Source organism: Salvelinus alpinus, chromosome 30, assembly GCF_045679555.1.
Source record: "Salvelinus alpinus chromosome 30, SLU_Salpinus.1, whole genome shotgun sequence".
Taxonomy (NCBI): domain Eukaryota; kingdom Metazoa; phylum Chordata; class Actinopteri; order Salmoniformes; family Salmonidae; genus Salvelinus; species Salvelinus alpinus.
Genome location: NC_092115.1, coordinates 4,005,383 through 4,026,905, shown reverse-complemented (window position 1 = coordinate 4,026,905; position 21,523 = coordinate 4,005,383). Strand labels below are relative to the sequence as shown.

The following is a 21,523-nucleotide window of genomic DNA, read 5'->3' as shown; positions in this document are numbered from 1 at the left end:
TACTACACTCCTGGATGTGGTTGTGAATGATGTCTTCTACACTCCTGGATGTGGTTGTGAATGCTGTCTTCTACACTCCTGGATGTGGGTATGAATGCTGTCTTCTACACTCCTGGATGTGGGTATGAATGCTGTCTTCTACACTCCTGGATGTGGGTATGAATGCTGTCTTCTACACTCCTGGATGTGGTTGTGAATGCTGTCTTCTACACTCCTGGATGTGGTTGTGAATGCTGTCTACACTCCTGGATGTGGTTGTGAATGCTGTCTTCACTCCTGGATGTGTTTGTGAATGCTGTCTACTACACTCCTGGATGTGGTTGTGAATGATGTCTTCTACACTCCTGGATGTGGTTGTGAATGCTGTCTTCTACACTCCTGGATGTGGGTATGAATGCTGTCTTCTACACTCCTGGATGTGGGTATGAATGCTGTCTTCTACACTCCTGGATGTGGGTATGAATGCTGTCTTCTACACTCCTGGATGTGGGTATGAATGCTGTCTACACTCCTGGATGTGGGTATGAATGCTGTCTTCACTCCTGGATGTGGGTATGAATGCTGTCTTCACTCCTGGATGTGGTTGTGAATGCTGTCTTCTACACTCCTGGATGTGGTTGTGAATGCTGTCTTCTACACTCCTGGATGTGGTTGTGAATGCTGTCTTCTACACTCCTGGATGTGGGTATGAATGCTGTCTTCTACACTCCTGGATGTGGGTATGAATGCTGTCTTCTACACTCCTGGATGTGGGTATGAATGCTGTCTTCTACACTCCTGGATGTGGGTATGAATGCTGTCTACACTCCTGGATGTGGGTATGAATGCTGTCTACACTCCTGGATGTGGGTATGAATGCTGTCTACACTCCTGGATGTGTGTATGAATGCTGTCTACACTCCTGGATGTGGGTGTGAATGCTGTCTACACTCCTGGATGTGGGTGTGAATGCTGTCTTCTACACTCCTGGATGTGGGTGTGAATGCTGTCTTCTACACTCCTGGATGTGGGTGTGAATGCTGTCTTCTACACTCCTGGATGTGGTTGTGAATGCTGTCTTCTACACTCCTGGATGTGGTTATGAATGCTGTCTACTACACTCCTGGATGTGGTTATGAATGCTGTCTACTACACTCCTGGATGTGGTTGTGAATGCTGTCTACTACACTCCTGGATGTGGTTGTGAATGCTGTCTTCACTACACTCCTGGATGTGGTTGTGAATGCTGTCTTCTACACTCCTGGATGTGGTTGTGAATGCTGTCTTCACTCCTGGATGTGGTTGTGAATGCTGTCTTCTACACTCCTGGATGTGGTTGTGAATGCTGTCTACTACACTCCTGGATGTGGTTGTGACACTCCTGGATGTGGTTGTGAATGCTGTCTACACTCCTGGATGTGGTTGTGAATGCTGTCTTCACTCCTGGATGTGGTTGTGAATGCTGTCTTCACTCCTGGATGTGGTTATGAATGCTGTGTATCTCTGTGTTCTCCTCTGATCCCACAGTAGGCGAGGACACGAAGGCGATGCTGTTAGGCAGACAGAGAGAGTACAAAGTGGCAGCTCTGAAAGCCAAGCAGCAAGGAGACATGGAACAAGTCAAACTCTACTTCAGGACCAGCAAGGTCACTGTTTTATGTTTTGAGGGGTCAAAAAGTGTTGACAATTTAAAGAATAGGTCCCCTCCCCCCAACCCATCTTTTACGCTGCTGCTACTCTCTGTTCATCATATATCCATAGTCACTTTAACCATATCTACATGTACATACTACCTCAATATGCCTGACTAACAGGTCTCTGTCAGTAGCCTCGCTACTGTATATAGCCTCGCTACTGTATATAGCCTGTATTTTTACAGTTTTATTTCTTTACCTTCCTATTGTTCACCTAATACCTTACTTGCACTATTGCTTAAAGCCTGTAAGTAAGCATTCCACTGTAAGGTCTACAGCTGATGTATTTGGCGCACGTGACAAATAAACTTTGATTTGATTAGCTTAGGCTCTTCCAGGAATAAGCTAGGGGAGTAATGTATTAGGCTCTTCCAGGAATAAGCTAGGGGAGTAATGTATTAGGCTCTTCCAGGAATAAGCTAGGGGAGTAATGTATTAGGCTCTTCCAGGAATAAGCTAGGGGAGTAATGTATTAGGCTCTTCCAGGAATAAGTTAGGGGTGTAATGTATTATCTCTTGGGGATGAGCCTGGTGAAGGTTTTGTGGTCTATCCTCTACAACTCTGGCAGTTATCTGACAAAGTGATGCATGGAGAGTCTTAACAGCAGCCTTGTTGCTACTATAGAAGCTGGAGGAGAGAGATGTTCACTAGGGAAGCTGGAGGAGAGAGATGTTCACTAGGGAAGCTGGAGGAGAGAGATGTTCACTAGGGAAGCTGGAGGAGAGAGATGTTCACTAGGGAAGCTGGAGGAGAGAGATGTTCACTAGGGAAGCTGGAGGAGAGAGATGTTCACTAGGGAAGCTGGAGGAGAGAGATGTTCACTAGGGAAGCTGGAGGAGAGAGATGTTCACTAGGGAAGCTGGAGGAGAGAGATGTTCACTAGGGAAGCTGGAGGAGAGAGATGTTCACTAGGGAAGCTGGAGGAGAGAGATGTTCTCTGTGTATTAAACTAGGGCAGCTGCAGAAGTTGTTTGAGTCCATCTGTATCTGTGTGTCTCTTTTGCTTTCTCTCTCGTTGTCCTGTTCCTCACGGAGTCCCTGGAGTTATCTGAGGCATGCAAAACATGTAGGAAGTCAACAAAGACTGCCATTGTGATATCTGGTTGTTGTCTGTGTTTTTTGGTTGCAGAGGTTTGACGCGGTGATTGACGCGTTGGAGAAGGGGCAGGAGGTGGACCTGAGTGGCCTGCCACCCTCACTGTCCTCGGGTAAGGAGTGTGACCACAGGACTGATCTGAAATGGCTCCCTAGTCCCTATATAGCCACTACTTTGACCAGAGCCCTATGGCACCCTATTCCCTATGTAGTGCACTACTTTAGGCCAGATCCTTATCAGAACCACTGCACTATATAGAGAATGGAGCCATTTTGGAAACAGTAAGATGTTATTTAAAAAATAAAAATAAATACTATTTGATTAGTCATCATTTATCATCCGTTGCGCTGTCTTTAGGGGTCATCTCGGCCTTGTCTGGCCCAGAAAAAGAACCCGGTCCTGGACAGACCTCGAGCCCCAATCCCCCTGCCTCCACACCTCCAGCCCCCTCTGCTGTCCCTGCCCAGCCTAAAGACGTGCTGGAGGCCCTGGAGCAGAGGAGAGACAGGTATCAGGAGGCCTGCGCCCAGGCCAAAGCCAGCGGAGACGACCGCAAGGCCCGTATGCACGAGCGCATCGCCAAGGTAACGCCTCCTAAGACCTAACCTTAACCGTGTAGAACAATCAATAACGATCAATCACAAAGTACTTAAAACCCTTTCGGTCCCGAGACTCCATCAAAAATCGCCTTTTCATTTGTTTGTCTTTCATGTGTCTTCATGTCCAGCCCTTTTATATTGATCCTCACAATGAAGTGTTTTACCATGTTCTTTATAGGATAAACAGGGCTACAAGTTGAACACAAAACAGTTTGACATAAACTGTTTCATTCATGAGTTTTATTGACAAATGGCAACAACAACAAAAATGCCTAATCAAAAACCTGACACTGTCCTGGGATTTCCTATGATCTTCTATGTAGTAGAACCCCTTACAGTATTATAGACACTATGTCCTGGGATTTACTATGATCTTCTATGTAGAAGAACCCCTTACAGTATTATAGACACTATGACCTGGGATTTACTATGATCTTCTATGTAGAAGAACCCCTTACAGTATTATAGACACTATGACCTGGGATTTACTATGATCTATGTAGAAGAACCCCTTACAGTATTATAGACACTATGACCTGGGATTTACTATGATCTATGTAGAAGAACCCCTTACAGTATTATAGACACTATGTCCTGGGATTTACTATGATCTTCTATGTAGTAGAACCCCTTACAGTATTATAGACACCATGTCCTGGGATTTCCTATGTAGAAGAACCCCTTACAGTATTATAGACACCATGTCCTGGGATTTACTATGATCTTCTATGTAGAAGAACCCCTTACAGTATTATAGACACTATGTCCTGGGATTTACTATGATCTTCTATGTAGAAGATCCCCTTACAGTATTATAGACACTATGTCCTGGGATTTACTATGTAGAAGAACCCCTTACAGTATTATAGACACTATGACCTGGGATTTCCTATGATCTTCTATGTAGAAGAACCCCTTACAGTATTATAGACACTATGACCTGGGATTTACTATGATCTTCTATGTAGTAGAACCCCTTACAGTATTATAGACACTATGTCCTGGGATTTACTATGATCTTCTATGTAGAAGAACCCCTTACAGTATTATAGACACTATGTCCTGGGATTTACTATGATCTTCTATGTAGAAGAACCCCTTACAGTATTATAGACACTATGACCTGGGATTTCCTATGATCTTCTATGTAGAAGAACCCCTTACAGTATTATAGACACCATGTCCTGGGATTTACTATGTAGAAGAACCCCTTACAGTATTATAGACACTATGACCTGGGATTTCCTATGATCTTCTATGTAGAAGAACCCCTTACAGTATTATAGACACTATGACCTGGGATTTACTATGATCTTCTATGTAGAAGAACCCCTTACAGTATTATAGACACTATGACCTGGGATTTACTATGATCTTCTATGTAGAAGAACCCCTTACAGTATTATAGACACTATGTCCTGGGATTTACTATGATCTTCTATGTAGTAGAACCCCTTACAGTATTATAGACACCATGTCCTGGGATTTCCTATGTAGAAGAACCCCTTACAGTATTATAGACACCATGTCCTGGGATTTCCTATGTAGAAGAACCCCTTACAGTATTATAGACACTATGTCCTGGGATTTACTATGATCTTCTATGTAGAAGATCCCCTTACAGTATTATAGACACCATGTCCTGGGATTTACTATGTAGAAGAACCCCTTACAGTATTATAGACACTATGACCTGGGATTTCCTATGATCTTCTATGTAGAAGAACCCCTTACAGTATTATAGACACTATGACCTGGGATTTACTATGATCTTCTATGTAGTAGAACCCCTTACAGTATTATAGACACTATGTCCTGGGATTTACTATGATCTTCTATGTAGAAGAACCCCTTACAGTATTATAGACACCATGTCCTGGGATTTACTATGTAGAAGAACCCCTTACAGTATTATAGACACTATGACCTGGGATTTCCTATGATCTTCTATGTAGAAGAACCCCTTACAGTATTATAGACACCATGTCCTGGGATTTACTATGTAGAAGAACCCCTTACAGTATTATAGACACTATGACCTGGGATTTCCTATGATCTTCTATGTAGAAGAACCCCTTACAGTATTATAGACACTATGACCTGGGATTTACTATGATCTTCTATGTAGAAGAACCCCTTACAGTATTATAGACACTATGACCTGGGATTTACTATGATCTTCTATGTAGTAGAACCCCTTACAGTATTATAGACACTATGACCTGGGATTTACTATGATCTTCTATGTAGAAGATCCCCTTACAGTATTATAGACACTATGTCCTGGGATTTACTATGATCTTCTATGTAGAAGATCCCCTTACAGTATTATAGACACCATGTCCTGGGATTTCCTATGTAGAAGAACCCCTTACAGTATTATAGACACCATGTCCTGGGATTTCCTATGTAGAAGAACCCCTTACAGTATTATAGACACTATGACCTGGGATTTACTATGATCTTCTATGTAGAAGATCCCCTTACAGTATTATAGACACTATGTCCTGGGATTTACTATGATCTTCTATGTAGAAGATCCCCTTACAGTATTATAGACACCATGTCCTGGGATTTCCTATGTAGAAGAACCCCTTACAGTATTATAGACACTATGACCTGGGATTTACTATGATTTTCTATGTAGTAGAACCCCTTACAGTATTATAGACACTATGTCCTGGGATTTACTATGATCTTCTATGTAGAAGATCCCCTTACAGTATTATAGACACTATGACCTGGGATTTACTATGATTTTCTATGTAGTAGAACCCCTTACCTTCTAATGACTCTTGTGTAGCTTGTGAGCGTCATAGACCAAAACATGTCACGTGTCTCAGCTTTTCAGAGATGGCTTTTAATAGTTTTGTAGCTCAAATCATCATTCAGACAATTTTGTAAAAAGATTTAACCCCGGTCCCCTTCGGGATCCGCCATTATCTCTAGCGCAGCCCCCGTTAATCACACAGATGGTTGGCGTCTGCGGGCGGTTGGCTGGCGTCTGCGGGCGGTTGGCTGGCGGTTGGCTGGCGTCTGTAGAAGAAATAAAACAATCCAATGTAGCTCAAACACACAATGTTTTTTAAAAAAGGGGTTAAAGTTCAAAACGTGCCAGCGTTACGATGGGACTCGATCCATGCCTAAATCCTTATCACCTTTTGACCTCTGGTTATTAGAGGACTTTGATATGACCCTTGACCTGTTCCCACAGCAATACCAGAGTGCCATCCGCACCCACAAAGCAGGAAGAGCTGTCAACTATGATGAGCTTCCTGTCCCCCCAGGTGAGTCCTGTACATCAAGCTGGTTCACTAGAGAAACAGGAGATAAGCTCTTGTTCCATTAGTAATGTTAGATACTGAATGTAATAACAGATCAATTATTGTAGTTTTGTTGTAGTTGTGTATAAACAATAGTTTTTTTTGTAGTTATGTTTGTTTGATCCAATCAGAAGGACTTATCTGCATCCAACAGGGTTTCATCCAATCCCTGGCCAGGAGGGGGGTGCGGGAGCTGAGCAGGGATTCGCTGCCGTGCTGGAGGCAGCCAATAAGCTGGCATCTGAGGAAACCATAGCGACAGGAGAGGAGGAAGGAGAGAATGAGGAGGTAAACTATTTTTTTTCCTTCCAATATAGTGCATTAGAAACGACCTTATTCCTCTATAGAGCACAACTAGTGCCCCAGGCCTCTGTGTGGCAGCCCTAACACTATGTGGGAAAGGGGGGATACCTAGTCAGTTGTACGACTGAAACGTGTCTTCTACATTTAACCCAACCCATCTGAATCAGAGAGGGGGGCTGCCTTAATCGACATCCACGTCATCGGCGCCCGGGGAACAGTGGGTTAACTGCCTTGCTCAGGGGAAGAACGAAATATTTTTAACTTGTCAGCTCAGGGATTCGATCCAGCAACCTTTGGGGCAAAAGTAGTGTACTACAGCATGGGGAATAGGGTGGGATTTGAGACATAGGGGTTAGTGTGTTGATTGTCTGTGCTCCTATCCACAGAGCAAGCCTCCTGTTCCTGAGTTAAAGAAGCCCATGTTGGCTGTTCCTCCCACGACCCAGAGGCCGAAGAGGAGCACCTCTCCCTCTGCAGACAGGACCCACCAGAGAGAGAGCCTGTCTGCTACAGGTCAGTCCCTAGCCCTATCTTTAGCCCCCTGCCCTTTAGCCCTATCTCTAGCCCCCTACCCTTTAGCCCTATCTCTAGCCCCCTACCCTTTAGCCCCATCTCTAGCCCCCTGCCCTTTAGCCCTATCTCTAGCCCCCTGCCCTTTAGCCCCATCTCTAGCCCCCTACCCTTTAGCCCCATCTCTAGCCCCCTGCCCTTTAGCCCCATCTCTAGCCCCCTGCCCTTTAGCCCTATCTCTAGCCCCCTACCCTTTAGCCCTATCTCTAGCCCCCTACCCTTTAGCCCTATCTCTAGCCCCCTACCCTTTAGCCCTATCTCTAGCCCCCTGCCCTTTAGCCCCATCTCTAGCCCCCTACCCTTTAGCCCTATCTCTAGCCCCCTACCCTTTAGCCCTATCTCTAGCCCCCTGCCCTTTAGCCCCATCTCTAGCCCCCTGCCCTTTAGCCCCATCTCTAGCCCCCTGCCCTTTAGCCCCATCTCTAGCCCCCTGCCCTTTAGCCCCATCTCTAGCCCCCTGCCCTTTAGCCCTATCTCTAGCCCCCTGCCCTTTAGCCCTATCTCTAGCCCCCTGCCCTTTAGCCCTATCTCTAGCCCCCTGCCCTTTAGCCCTATCTCTAGCCCCCTAGCCTTTAGCCCTATCTCTAGCCCCCTAGCCCTTTAGCCCTATCTCTAGCCCCCTGCCCTTTAGCCCTATCTCTAGCCCCCTGCCCTTTAGCCCTATCTCTAGCCCCCTGCCCTTTAGCCCTATCTCTAGCCCCTTGCCCTATCTCTAGCCCCTTTAGCCCTATCTCTAGCCCCTTTAGCCCTATCTCTAGCCCCTTGCCCTTTAGCCCCATCTCTAGCCCCCTGCCCTTTAGCCCCGTCTCTAGCCCCCTACCCTTTAGCCCCGTCTCTAGCCCCCTTCCCTTTAGCCCCATCTCTAGCCCCATGCCCTTTAGCCCTATCTCTAGCCCCCTACCCTTTAGCCCTATCTCTAGCCCCCTACCCTTTAGCCCTATCTCTAGCCCCCTACCCTTTAGCCCTATCTCTAGCCCCCTGCCCTTTAGCCCCATCTCTAGCCCCCTGCCCTTTAGCCCTATCTCTAGCCCCCTACCCTTTAGCCCTATCTCTAGCCCCCTGCCCTTTAGCCCCATCTCTAGCCCCCTGCCCTTTAGCCCCATCTCTAGCCCCCTGCCCTTTAGCCCCATCTCTAGCCCCCTGCCCTTTAGCCCCATCTCTAGCCCCCTGCCCTTTAGCCCTATCTCTAGCCCCCTGCCCTTTAGCCCTATCTCTAGCCCCCTGCCCTTTAGCCCTATCTCTAGCCCCCTGCCCTTTAGCCCTATCTCTAGCCCCCTGCCCTTTAGCCCTATCTCTAGCCCCTTGCCCTATCTCTAGCCCCTTGCCCTTTAGCCCTATCTCTAGCCCCTTGCCCTTTAGCCCTATCTCTAGCCCCCTACCCTTTAGCCCCATCTCTAGCCCCCTGCCCTTTAGCCCCATCTCTAGCCCCCTGCCCTTTAGCCCCATCTCTAGCCCCCTGCCCTTTAGCCCTATCTCTAGCCCCCTACCCTTTAGCCCCATCTCTAGCCCCCTGCCCTTTAGCCCTATCTCTAGCCCCCTGCCCTTTAGCCCCATCTCTAGCCCCCTACCCTTTAGCCCTATCTCTAGCCCCCTACCCTTTAGCCCCATCTCTAGCCCCCTGCCCTTTAGCCCCATCTCTAGCCCCCTGCCCTTTAGCCCCATCTCTAGCCCCCTGCCCTTTAGCCCCATCTCTAGCCCCCTGCCCTTTAGCCCCATCTCTAGCCCCCTGCCCTTTAGCCCCATCTCTAGCCCCCTGCCCTTTAGCCCTATCTCTAGCCCCCTAGCCTTTAGCCCCATCTCTAGCCCCTGCCCTTTAGCCCCATCTCTAGCCCCCTGCCCTTTAGCCCCATCTCTAGCCCCCTGCCCTTTAGCCCCATCTCTAGCCCCCTACCCTTTAGCCCTATCTCTAGCCCCCTAGCCTTTAGCCCTATCTCTAGCCCCCTAGCCTTTAGCCCTATCTCTAGCCCCCTAGCCTTTAGCCCTATCTCTAGCCCCCTAGCCCTATCTCTAGCCCTAGCCATCTCTAGCCCCTTGCCCTATCTCTAGCCCCTTGCCCTATCTCTAGCCCCCTGCCCTTTAGCCCCGTCTCTAGCCCCCTGCCCTTTAGCCCCGTCTCTAGCCCCCTGCCCTTTAGCCCTATCTCTAGGCCCCTAGCCCTTTAGCCCTATCTCTAGCCCCCTGCCCTTTAGCCCTATCTCTAGCCCCCTGCCCTTTAGCCCTATCTCTAGCCCCCTGCCCTTTAGCCCTATCTCTAGCCCCCTGCCCTTTAGCCCTATCTCTAGCCCCCTGCCCTTTAGCCCTATCTCTAGCCCCCTACCCTTTAGCCCTATCTCTAGCCCCCCTGCCCTTTAGCCCTATCTCTAGCCCCTTGCCCTTTAGCCATATCTCTAGCCCCCTGCCCTTTAGCCCTATCTCTAGCCCCTTGCCCTATCTCTAGCCCCTTGCCCTTTAGCCCTATCTCTAGCCCCTTGCCCTTTAGCCCTATCTCTAGCCCCCTGCCCTTTAGCCCTATCTCTAGCACCCTAGCCCTATCTCTAGCACCTTATCTCTAGCACCCTAGCCCTATCTCTAGCCCCCTACCCTTTAGCCCCACCTCTAGCACCCTAGCCCTATCTCTAGCCCCCTACCCTTTAGCCCCATCTCTAGCACCCTAGCCCTATCTCTAGCCCCCTAACCTTTAGCCCCATCTCTAGCACCCTAGCCCTATCTCTAGCCCCCTAACCTTTAGCCCCATCTCTAGCCCCTACCCTTTATGTGTATCACACCTCAGCCTACCCAAAAAACAAAGCAGAGCTCATGCTTTTCAAGCAACTCTTTTTCAAATCATCATTAGTGTCTCATCATGCAGCCATAGAATAATTTTAAAAATCAAAACGTATATCACAACGTTTGTAGAACAACTAAAGTTACATTAATGACTCTAAATTAAGCATATAGGAGGACCTGTTTCTTTGTTAACCGCTCAACACAGAATAGCCACATGTGAACACTCCCTCAAATCATTTGGAGAAAATATCCTGTCTATTTTATTCAGCTTTGTTCAACTGTATTCTTCATCCTATAAAATAATGCCACTGATTTCTAAGCAAATCTTGTCTGCTAAATGAACTTGTGTTGCCCACAACCATTTGGCATATCCAGATCAGGACCTAACATAAGGACAACAGAGTATGCTTTTCTGTTCTTCTGAAATAGACTACATTTTCTTATCATGTTTCTTTAGACCTGTCTAAAATGTTTTTATTGTGATTGTGTAGACTATATTAGATGGATTTATTAGACTTCTTAAAATTTTCATGTTCCAAAGGTCAGCATCAGTGGCTTGGAGGCTGTGTGGAAGCCAGGAGATGCTAAATGTGTTACTTAACGGGTCAATTACCGTAAGACTGACAGTTATTTGCTTGACAATGACCGGCTGACTAAATGTTGTGACCGCCACGGTAATAGCTGGTGCTCCATGTTACTCTAAATGTTGTGACCGCCACGGTAATAGCTGGTGCTCCATGTTACTCTAAATGTTGTGACCGCCACGGTAATAGCTGGTGCTCCATGTTACTCTAAATGTTGTGACCGCCACGGTAATAGCTGGTGCTCCATGTTACTCTAAATGTTGTGACCGCCACGGTAATAGCTGGTGCTCCATGTTACTCTAAATGTTGTGACCGCCACGGTAATAGCTGGTGCTCCATGTTATTGTGTATTTATTTACATTTTTCTCTCTGCATTGTTGGAAAATGGCCCGTAAGCATTTCACTGTTTGTCTACACCTGCCGTTTACCAAGCATGTGACAAATACTATTGGGGAAAACTGGACAAGCGTACTTTCCGGTTCACTCCCCGACTACGGCCAATCAAGAGAAGAGATGATAACCCTGTCACTACTTTAACAGGACAACTGTCATCAACAGTCTTCAGCAAATCACCACATATTATCCCCTATAACCCCAAGATGTACTGCTGTGGTTTTGAAAGCGGTGTTCTATATAGGGAATAGAAAGTCATTTCAGTAACACGTTGTTCCTCTCCTCCCTGCAGCGCTGCAGCAGTTGGACTTTGTGGAGGGACGCAGGAAGCAGTACATGAAGGCAGCGCTGCAGGCCAAACAGAAGAACGACATGGACACAGCCAGAACCATGCTTCGTACCGCCAAGGGACTGGAGCCGCTCATAGACGCCGTCAAGGCAGGCAAACACGTCGACATCAGCAAGGTGAATTTTCTTGCAATTCTTAAGTCATGACCTAGATTGAAACCCATTTGTCTTAAGTAGCTCAACCTGTCATTACATCCGACCTCGTGAAAGTTACAAACTGACACGTTTTACATTTTTTTGTCAAAAAACGACTTTATATTGAAGCAGTGGGCCTGCACATGCTCAGTTCGGTGCTACACGACCGTTAGACCCGATGACGTGTTTCCGCGCATGACCTTAGCTAGCCAACGTCGCCATGACATCACCAAGAAGTGTCATCGAGGATTTCGATTGGAGAAGCAGTTTCTGCATATCTTCTTACGGTCTTTGCCTGTAGTGTACAAAGTAGAGTTGGGTGATTTAAAAACAATATATATATATATATATATTTAAAAAATGATGATTGCATCGTCGGTTGACGATGTTTGACAGCCATCGCCGATGGCGACAACATCGTGATGTCACAAAAATAATGTTTTTTAATATTTGAACTTGACTGCGCTGGCGGCACGGTGGTCTGCGGTTGTGAGGCCAGTTGGATGTACTGCCAAATTCTCTAAAATAACGTTGGAGGCGGCTTATGGTAGAGAAATTAACATTTAAATATCTGGCAACACCTGTGGTGGACTTTCTTGCAGTCAACATGCCAATTGCTATCTCCCTCAACTTGACATCTGTGGCGTTGTGTGACACAACTGCACATTTTAGAGTGGCCTTTTATTGTCCCCCGGCACAAGGTGCACCTGTGTAATGATGCTGCTGTTTAATCAGCTTGTTGATACACCACACCTGTCAGGTGGATGGATTATCTTGACAAAGGAGAAATGCTCACTAACAGGGATGGAAACAAATTTGTGCACAACATTTGAGAGAAATAAGCTTTTTATGTTAAAATCTCGCAGAAATTTTCCTTTTATTTCAGCTCATGAAACATGGAACCAACACTTTGTGTTTTATGTTTTTGTTCGGTGTAGTTTTAAAAGGTAGGCTAATGTAACTGATGAGAAACATGGCCCTATCAATTTGAAAAATGTTTTGCAGCCTAGATGAGAGAGAACATAACTAGGCCTAACACTGTTCTGTTTTGAGAAATTATTTATTCAGATTGTTTGTGGCTTTGTAACAATTTAAATATGTCATTGTGCAATAGATCACAGTTCTGATATTTTAAAAAATTAGACGGAAGGTAGGTCATTCCAGACATCTCCCTACCTAAGGAACTACCTCTACCTCTGTGGTGTAACACCTTGTCTGTCTGTGTTGTTCTCTAGGTGCCGTCGCCCCCTGGTGACGAGGATGAGGACTTCATCCTGGTTCATCACAGTGAAGTCCAGATCTCAGAGAAGGCAGATGAGGTCTACACTCAACTGGCCAAGATGCTCAAGGAACAGTACGAGGTACTAATTATCAACTGCTTGTTAGATAATGAAAGGAGAGGGTTTTTACACACCTCCAAACTCAAAGGCTAGCCAAATGGAGAAGTGTAGAGATATTAATAGATAGGAGCCCTGCTTTTATCTATTGTCCTCTTCTGCCTTTTGACCTGCTGCTATACTGACATGAGTCATGAAGTATTTACTATGACCTGCTACTATACTGACATTAGTCATGTAGTATTTACTATGACCTGGTACAATACTGACATTAGTCATGAAGTATTTATTATGACCTGCTACTATACTGACATTAGTCATGTAGTATTTACTATGACCTGGTACAATACTGACATTAGTCATGAAGTATTTACTATGACCTGGTACTATACTGACATGAGTCATGTAGTATTTATTATGACCTGCTACTATACTGACATTAGTCATGTAGTATTTACTATGACCTGGTACTATATTGACATGAGTCATGAAGTATTTACTATGACCTGGTACTATACTGACATGAGTCATGTAGTATTTATTATGACCTGCTACTATACTGACATTAGTCATGTAGTATTTACTATGACCTGGTACTATATTGACATTAGTCATGAAGTATTTATTATGACCTGCTACTATACTGACATTAGTCATGTAGTATTTATTATGACCTGCTACTATACTGACATTAGTCATGAAGTATTTATTATGACCTGCTACTATACTGACATTAGTCATGAAGTATTTATTTTTACAGTTCAAAATGGATTAAATATGTTTGTTCTCACACATCTACACACATAATGACAAAGTGAAAACATGTTTTTTAGCAATAAAAAATTAAATACAGAAATCAAATTTACGTAACTATTCACACCCCTTCGTCTACATGTTAGAATCACTTTTGGAGGGCCTCTCGGGTGGCTCTGTGGTCTAAGGCACTGCATCACTACAGACCCGGGTTCGATCTCAGGCTGTGTCGCCGTCGGCCGTGCCCGGGAGACCAATGAGGCGGCTCACAATTGGCCCAGTGGCGTCCGGGTTAGGGGAGGGTTTGTCCGGCCCGGAATGTCCTTGTCCCATTGCGCTCTAGCGACTCCTTGTTGCGTGCCGGGCGCATGCACCCTGACATGGTCGCCAGCTGTACTGTCTGGCGAGCAGTGGGTCGTGTTTCAGAGGACGCATGTCTCTCGACTTTTGCGTCTCCCAAGTTCGTAGGGGAGTTGCAGCAATGGGACAATCACCAATTTGGATATCACCGAAAAGGGTAAAAAGTACCAAAGAAATAAATGACAAAACAAAGATTCACTTTTGGCAGTGATAACAGTTGAGTCTTTCTGGGTAAGTCTCCAAGAGCTGTACAACCCTGGATTGTACCATATTTGCCCATAATTAATTTTGAAAAATTCTTCATACTTTGTCTAGAAATGATCAACGACCGTGTTGACAATGATTTCCATGTCTTGCTATAGATTTCAGTCAAATTTCTCGGCCACTCGAGCATTCACTGTCTTCTTGGTATGTAACTACAGTGTAGATGTGGCCTTGTTTTTATGTTATTGTCCTGCTGAAAGGTGAATTAATCTCCCAGTGTCTGGTGGAAAGCAGACTGAACCAGGTCATTCTATACGATTTTGCCTGTGCTTAGCTCCTTTCCATTTTCTTTTTATCCTGAAAACCCCAGTTCTTTACGATAACAATCATACCCATGACAGGTTGCAGCCACCACCAATGAATCATTTTATTTTTCTTTCTCTCTGTGTCCTGTAGAAGTGCATGACTTACTCCAAGCAGTTCACTCATCTGGGTAACGTCGCTGAGACCACCAAGTAAGAGAACGTAGCATCCTGTACACACCAAGCCTTGTCTGTCTGAATGGAAAACCACACACACAAACACAGCAACTGCATGGACTAATTAACATGCCTTATACAACACCAACTGACACACACACTTTAACACGCATCATTCTGGCGTTGTGGTACTGATGTTCCGCCCGTGTCTAGGTTTGAGAAGATGGCAGAGAGCTGTAAGAAGAGTCTAGAGATGTTGACGCTGTCCCAGTCTAAGAGACTGGACCCTCCTAAACATCACTTTGAGGAGAGGACATACCACACCGTCAGGTTGTCGTCTCTCTTTCTCTCTATCAATATTATCTCTCTCTCGTTCTTCATCTCACTCTTCTGTGTTATCCTGTCTCTCTTTCTGTCTGTCTCTCTCTTTCTGTCTGTCTGTCTCTCTCTTTCTGTCTGTCTCTATCTTTCTCTCTCTCTGTCTCTCTCTCTCTGTGTCTCTAGGATCTTCCCAGAGCTCAGTAGTACGGAGATGGTGGTGGTGGTAGTCAGAGGGATGAATCTGCCTGCTCCTTCAGGTAACATTGACCCCTCTGTATCCTTCCTGTATCTCCACTGTATTTTCCCTGTATTCCCCTGTGGTGGTGGAACAGCTCCCAGGTCTTGAGTCAGTGGTCGGTCCTCTCTCAACGTCTCTCTGCTCCTCGTCTCTCTCCAGGTATTGAGTCAGTGGTCGGTCCTAGCGGGTCCTCGCTAACGTCTCTCTGCTCCTCGTCTCTCTCCAGGTATTGAGTCAGTGGTCGGTCCTCTCTCAACGTCTCTCTGCTCCTCGTCTCTCTCCAGGTATTGAGTCAGTGGTCGGTCCTAGCGGGTCCTCGCTAACGTCTCTCTGCTCCTCGTCTCTCTCCAGGTATTGAGTCAGTGGTCGTTCCTCTCTTAACGTCTCTCTGCTCCTCGTCTCTCTCCAGGTCTTGAGTCAGTGGTCGTTCCTCTCTTAACGTCTCTCTGCTCCTCGTCTCTCTCCAGGTATTGAGTCAGTGGTCGTTCCTCTCTTAACGTCTCTCTGCTCCTCGTCTCTCTCCAGGTCTTGAGTCAGTGGTCGGTCCTCTCTTAACGTCTCTCTGCTCCTCGTCTCTCTCCAGGTATTTAGTCAGTGGTCGTTCCTCTCTTAACGTCTCTCTGCTCCTCGTCTCTCTCCAGGTATTTAGTCAGTGGTCGTTCCTCTCTCAACGTCTCTCTGCTCCTCGTCTCTCTCCAGGTATTGAGTCAGTGGTCGGTCCTCTCAACGTCTCTCTGCTCCTCGTCTCTCTCCAGGTATTGAGTCAGTGGTCGTTCCTCTCTTAACGTCTCTCTGCTCTTCGTCTCTCCAGGTATTGAGTCAGTGGTCGGTCCTCTCAACGTCTCTCTGCTCTTCGTCTCTCCAGGTATTTAGTCAGTGGTCGTTCCTCTCTTAACGTCTCTCTGCTCTTCGTCTCTCCAGGTATTGAGTCAGTGGTCGGTCCTCTCAACGTCTCTCTGCTCCTCGTCTCTCTCCAGGTATTTAGTCAGTGGTCGGTCCTCTCTTAACGTCTCTCTCCAGGTATTGAGTCAGTGGTCGGTCCTCTCTCAACGTCTCTCTCCAGGTATTGAGTCAGTGGTCGTTCCTCTCTTAACGTCTCTCTGCTCCTCGTCTCTCTCCAGGTATTGAGTCAGTGGTCGGTCCTCTCTCAACGTCTCTCTCCAGGTATTGAGTCAGTGGTCGTTCCTCTCTTAACGTCTCTCTGCTCTTCGTCTCTCCAGGTATTGAGTCAGTGGTCGGTCCTCTCAACGTCTCTCTGCTCCTCGTCTCTCTCCAGGTATTCAGTCAGTGGTCGGTCCTCTCTTAACGTCTCTCTCCAGGTATTTAGTCAGTGGTCGGTCCTCTCTCAACGTCTCTCTCCAGGTATTTAGTCAGTGGTCGGTCCTCTCTCAACGTCTCTCTCCAGGTATTGAGTCAGTGGTCGTTCCTCTCTTAACGTCTCTCTGCTCCTCGTCTCTCTCCAGGTATTTAGTCAGTGGTCGGTCCTCTCTTAACCTCTCTGCTCCTCGTCTCTCTCCAGGTATTTAGTCAGTGGTCGGTCCTCTCTCAACGTCTCTCTCCAGGTATTGAGTCAGTGGTCGGTCCTCTCTTAACCTCTCTCTGCTCCTCGTCTCTCTCCAGGTATAGCTACCAATGACCTGGATGCCTTTGTCAAGTTTGACTTCCCCTATCCCAGTACGGTGAGTTAGTGGGCTACAGTTCAGTTTTACCAACCTGTTTTTTGGAGACTCACATCCATTTGCATGTATATGTTCTAATCGAGCACAACATATTCACATAGTCCACTAATCATCAATCACAACATATTCACATAGTCCACTAATCATCAATCACTTCATTAGTTGACTCAGCTGTGCTCCAGCTCTAGTATGTCTATTGATGATTTGTCTGAGAAGACGTGTGTATTAGTAGCAGCAGCAGTCGTCTCTATTGGAACTAATGTCTGTCTCTGTGTTGATCTCAGGAACAACCCCAGAAACACAGAACGGCTGTGGTCAAGAACACGAACTCTCCAGGTAATGCCCGGTACCACGGTCCCCCCGGGTAATGCCCGGTACCACGGTCCCCCCGGGTAATGCCCGGTACCACGGTCCCCCCGGGTAATGCCCGGTACCACGGTCCCCCCGGGTAATGCCCGGTACCACGGTCCCCCCGGGTAATGCCCGGTACCACGGTCCCCCCGGGTAATGCCCGGTACCACGGTCCCCCCGGGTAATGCCCGGGACCACGGTCCCCACCGGGTAATGCCCGGGACCACGGTCCCCACCGGGTAATGCCCGGGACCACGGTCCCCACCGGGTAATGCCCGGGACCACGGTCCCCACCGGGTAATGCCCGGGACCACGGTCCCCACCGGGTAATGCCCGGGACCACGGTCCCCACCGGGTAATGCCCGGGACCACGGTCCCCACCGGGTAATGCCCGGGACCACGGTCCCCACCAGGTAATGCCCGGGACCACGGTCCCCACCGGGTAATGCCCGGGACCACGGTCCCTGTGTCGTGTCTACGTAGCTAACCTATTTCATGTCATCTCTCTGTGCTCCAGAGTTCAACCAGGGCTTCACTCTGAACATCAACCGGAACCACAGAGGCTTCAGGAGAGTGGTCCAATCTAAAGGACTCAAACTGGAACTTCTGCACAAAGGGTACGTCACACACACACACAGGTCCAAACTGGAAAACGACCTTGTGACCTTCGATGGGGGGAGGTGTTTTGATCCTTTTCAAGTGTACGTGATGTGTGAGGTCTTTGTGTGTGTGTGTGTCATGTGACAGGGGATTCCTGCGGAGCGACAAGCCTATAGGGACGGCCCACATCAAACTGGAGAAACTGGAGACCGAGAGTGAAGTACGGGAGATAGTGGAGGTAAGGATGACGTGGAGAGAGAGTGGAGGGGAGGATGGCTTGAGGGGAGAGAGAGTGGAGGGGAGGATGACGTGGAGAGAGAGATGGCTGAGCCTTGGCCTCCGCCAATCGTTCACAAAACAGAATGCAGCACATGACCGAAGAGAGAAGAGACGACCAATTTGCCAGTTACAGAATCAGCGTGCGCTCTGGGAAGACAGCAGTAGGGTGGGAAGGCAGTTTGCCAGTTACAGCAGCGTGTCCCAGGGATCAAGTGTAGCTGCCTGGTTTAAGCTGGACGCCACTAGAGAGGCGACTGGAACACCACACACTTCCCCTTTCTCACTTCAATACAGTGGCTAAAAGGGGTATGCCAGGTGTTACTCTCTGCCTGACAGAGATCAAGTGGCTAAAAGGGGTATGCCAGGTGTTACTCTCTGCCTGACAGAGATCAAGTGGCTAAAAGGGGTATGCCAGGTGTTACTCTCTGCCTGACAGAGATCAAGTGGCTAAAAGGGGTATGCCAGGTGTTACTCTCTGCCTGACAGAGATCAAGTGGCTAAAAGGGGTATGCCAGGTGTTACTCTCTGCCTGACAGAGATCAAGTGGCTAAAAGGGGTATGCCAGGTGTTACTCTCTGCCTGACAGAGATCAAGTGGCTAAAAGGGGTATGCCAGGTGTTACTCTCTGCCTGACAGAGATCAAGTGGCTAAAAGGGGTATGCCAGGTGTTACTCTCTGCCTGACAGAGATCAAGTGGCTAAAAGGGGTATGCCAGGTGTTACTCTCTGCCTGACAGAGATCAAGTGGCTAAAAGGGGTATGCCAGGTGTTACTCTCTGCCTGACAGAGATCAAGTGGCTAAAAGGGGTATGCCAGGTGTTACACTCTGCCTGACAGAGATCAATTATGCCAGCAAATGGTATCATGCTCTGCTGGCACATTGTAGAACAGATGTCCACAGGCAGAAAGTGTACAGTGTAGTAATGTACAGTGTAGCCCAAAGATATTGGTTGTGTTGAACTTGACAGTAACACTTGTGTGTGAGTGAGGGGGGATTATTACATGTTTTACTCAGTGGATGTTATTTTTACACATGTAGCCTTGCTCGATGTCCACTATAGTGGCCACTATAACAATAGAACACCTGTTACCACGACAGCCTTTATAACAGAACGCCTGTTACCGCGACAGCCTTTATAACAGAACGCCTGTTACCGCGACAGCCTTTATAATAGAACGCCTGTTACCGCGACAGCCTTTATAATAGAACGCCTGTTACCGCGACAGCCTTTATAATAGAACGCCTGTTACCGCGACAGCCTTTATAACAGAACGCCTGTTACCGCGACAGCCTTTATAACAGAACGCCTGTTACCGCGACAGCCTTTATAACAGAACGCCTGTTACCGCGACAGCCTTTATAACAGAACGCCTGTTACCGCGACAGCCTTTATAACAGAACGCCTGTTACCGCGACAGCCTTTATAACAGAACGCCTGTTACCGCGACAGCCTTTATAACAGAACGCCTGTTACCGCGACAGCCTTTATAACAGAACGCCTGTTACCGCGACAGCCTTTATAACAGAACGCCTGTTACCGCGACAGCCTTTATAACAGAACGCCTGTTACCGCGACAGCCTTTATAACAGAACGCCTGTTACCGCGACAGCCTTTATAACAGAACGCCTGTTACCGCGACAGCCTTTATAACAGAACGCCTGTTACCGCGACAGCCTTTATAACAGAACGCCTGTTACCGCGACAGCCTTTATAACAGAACGCCTGTTACCGCGACAGCCTTTATAACAGAACGCCTGTTACCGCGACAGCCTTTATAACAGAACGCCTGTTACCGCGACAGCCTTTATAACAGAACGCCTGTTACCGCGACAGCCTTTATAACAGAACGCCTGTTACCGCGACAGCCTTTATAACAGAACGCCTGTTACCGCGACAGCCTTTATAACAGAACGCCTGTTACCGCGACAGCCTTTATAATAGAACGCCTGTTACCGCGACAGCCTTTATAACAGAACGCCTGTTACCACGACCTATAGTGGTGTTAAGAAGGTAGAAACTAGGGCCTGTAGGACCTGCCTTGTTGATAGTGTTGTTAAGAAGGTAGAGCAGCACTTTATTATGGACAGACTTCTCCCCATCTTAGCTACGGTTGTATCATGTTTTGACCATGACAATTTACAATCCAGGGTTACTCCAAGCAGTTTAGTCATCTCAACTTGCTCAATTTCCACATTTTCATTACAAGATTTAGTTGAGGTTTAGTGAATGATTTGCCACAAATAGAAGGTTTAAGTTTTATAAATATTTAGGCCCAACTTATTCCTTGCATTCTGAAACTAACTGCAGCTCTTTGTTTAAGTGTTGCTGTCATTTAATGTCGCTGTGGTAGCTGTGTATAGTATTGAGTCATCCTCATACATAGACACACTGGCTTTCCTCCAAACCCTCCCTAACCCGGACGACGCTCGGCCAATTCTGCGCCGCCCCATGGTCCTCCCGGCTGCGACAGAGCCTGGGCTGGAACCCAGAGTCTCTGCTGGCACAGCTAGCCCTGCCATGCAGTACCTTAGACCACTGCGCCACCCGACAGAGCCTGGGCTGGAACCCAGAGTCTCTGCTGGCACAGCTAGCCCTGCCATGCAGTGCCTTAGACCACTGCGCCAGCCGAGAGGCCCTGGAGTTTTACTATTCTTAGGTACGGGAATAACTTTTGCTTCCCTCCAGGCCTGAGGGCACACACTTTCTAGTAGGCTTAAATTGAGGATGTGGCAAATAGGAGTGGCAATATCGTCTGCTATTATCCTCAGTAATTTTCCATCCAAGTTGTCAGACCCCGGTGGCTTGTCATTGTTGATGTAAAAAAAGAAAAAAAGAAATACTTACTTTAGAGAATTCAAATTACAATGCTTGTCTTTCATGATTTGGTCAGATATACTTGGGTGTGTAGTGTCAGCGTTTGTTGCTGGCATGTCATACCTAAATTGGATAATCTTGCCAATGAAGAAATCATTAAAGTAGTTGGCAATATCAATGGGTTTTATGATGAATCTGATTCAATGAATGATGGAGCCAAGATGGCCTTTTTTGCCCAAAATTTCATTTAAGGTGCTTCGTAGTAAAAAGCTATCATTCTTTGTCATTTGTCTTTGTTTCTTCGTGTAGTTTCTTC

The 21,523-nt window shown here is 47.1% G+C and overlaps 1 protein-coding gene and 1 long non-coding RNA gene across 6 annotated transcripts in view; one reads left to right on the top strand and one right to left on the bottom strand.

Moving 5' to 3' along the window:
* The window catches only part of cc2d1b (coiled-coil and C2 domain containing 1B), a 35,190-nt gene that overhangs the window by 7,483 nt on the left and 6,184 nt on the right, over positions 1–21,523 (top strand). For 4 of the 5 annotated variants that reach the window (XM_071376836.1, XM_071376838.1, XM_071376833.1 and 1 more), the window contains exons 8-22: positions 1,507–1,625; positions 2,804–2,882; positions 3,128–3,354; positions 6,584–6,656; positions 6,847–6,980; positions 7,382–7,508; positions 11,601–11,773; positions 13,027–13,152; positions 14,902–14,960; positions 15,138–15,254; positions 15,429–15,502; positions 17,104–17,162; positions 17,447–17,498; positions 18,031–18,130; positions 18,261–18,351. In XM_071376836.1, coding sequence (XP_071232937.1) covers positions 1,507–1,625; positions 2,804–2,882; positions 3,128–3,354; positions 6,584–6,656; positions 6,847–6,980; positions 7,382–7,508; positions 11,601–11,773; positions 13,027–13,152; positions 14,902–14,960; positions 15,138–15,254; positions 15,429–15,502; positions 17,104–17,162; positions 17,447–17,498; positions 18,031–18,130; positions 18,261–18,351 — 1,610 coding nt within the window. The remainder of the gene's footprint in view (positions 1–1,506; positions 1,626–2,803; positions 2,883–3,127; positions 3,355–6,583; positions 6,657–6,846; positions 6,981–7,381; positions 7,509–11,600; positions 11,774–13,026; positions 13,153–14,901; positions 14,961–15,137; positions 15,255–15,428; positions 15,503–17,103; positions 17,163–17,446; positions 17,499–18,030; positions 18,131–18,260; positions 18,352–21,523) is intronic. The other variant, XM_071376837.1, reaches the window with a different exon arrangement.
* LOC139560244 (uncharacterized) lies at positions 6,209–6,921 on the bottom strand. The gene is made up of 2 exons (XR_011671896.1): positions 6,528–6,921; positions 6,209–6,405 (listed from the first exon to the last, which is right to left on the bottom strand). It is a non-coding gene; the product is annotated as an uncharacterized lncRNA (long non-coding RNA).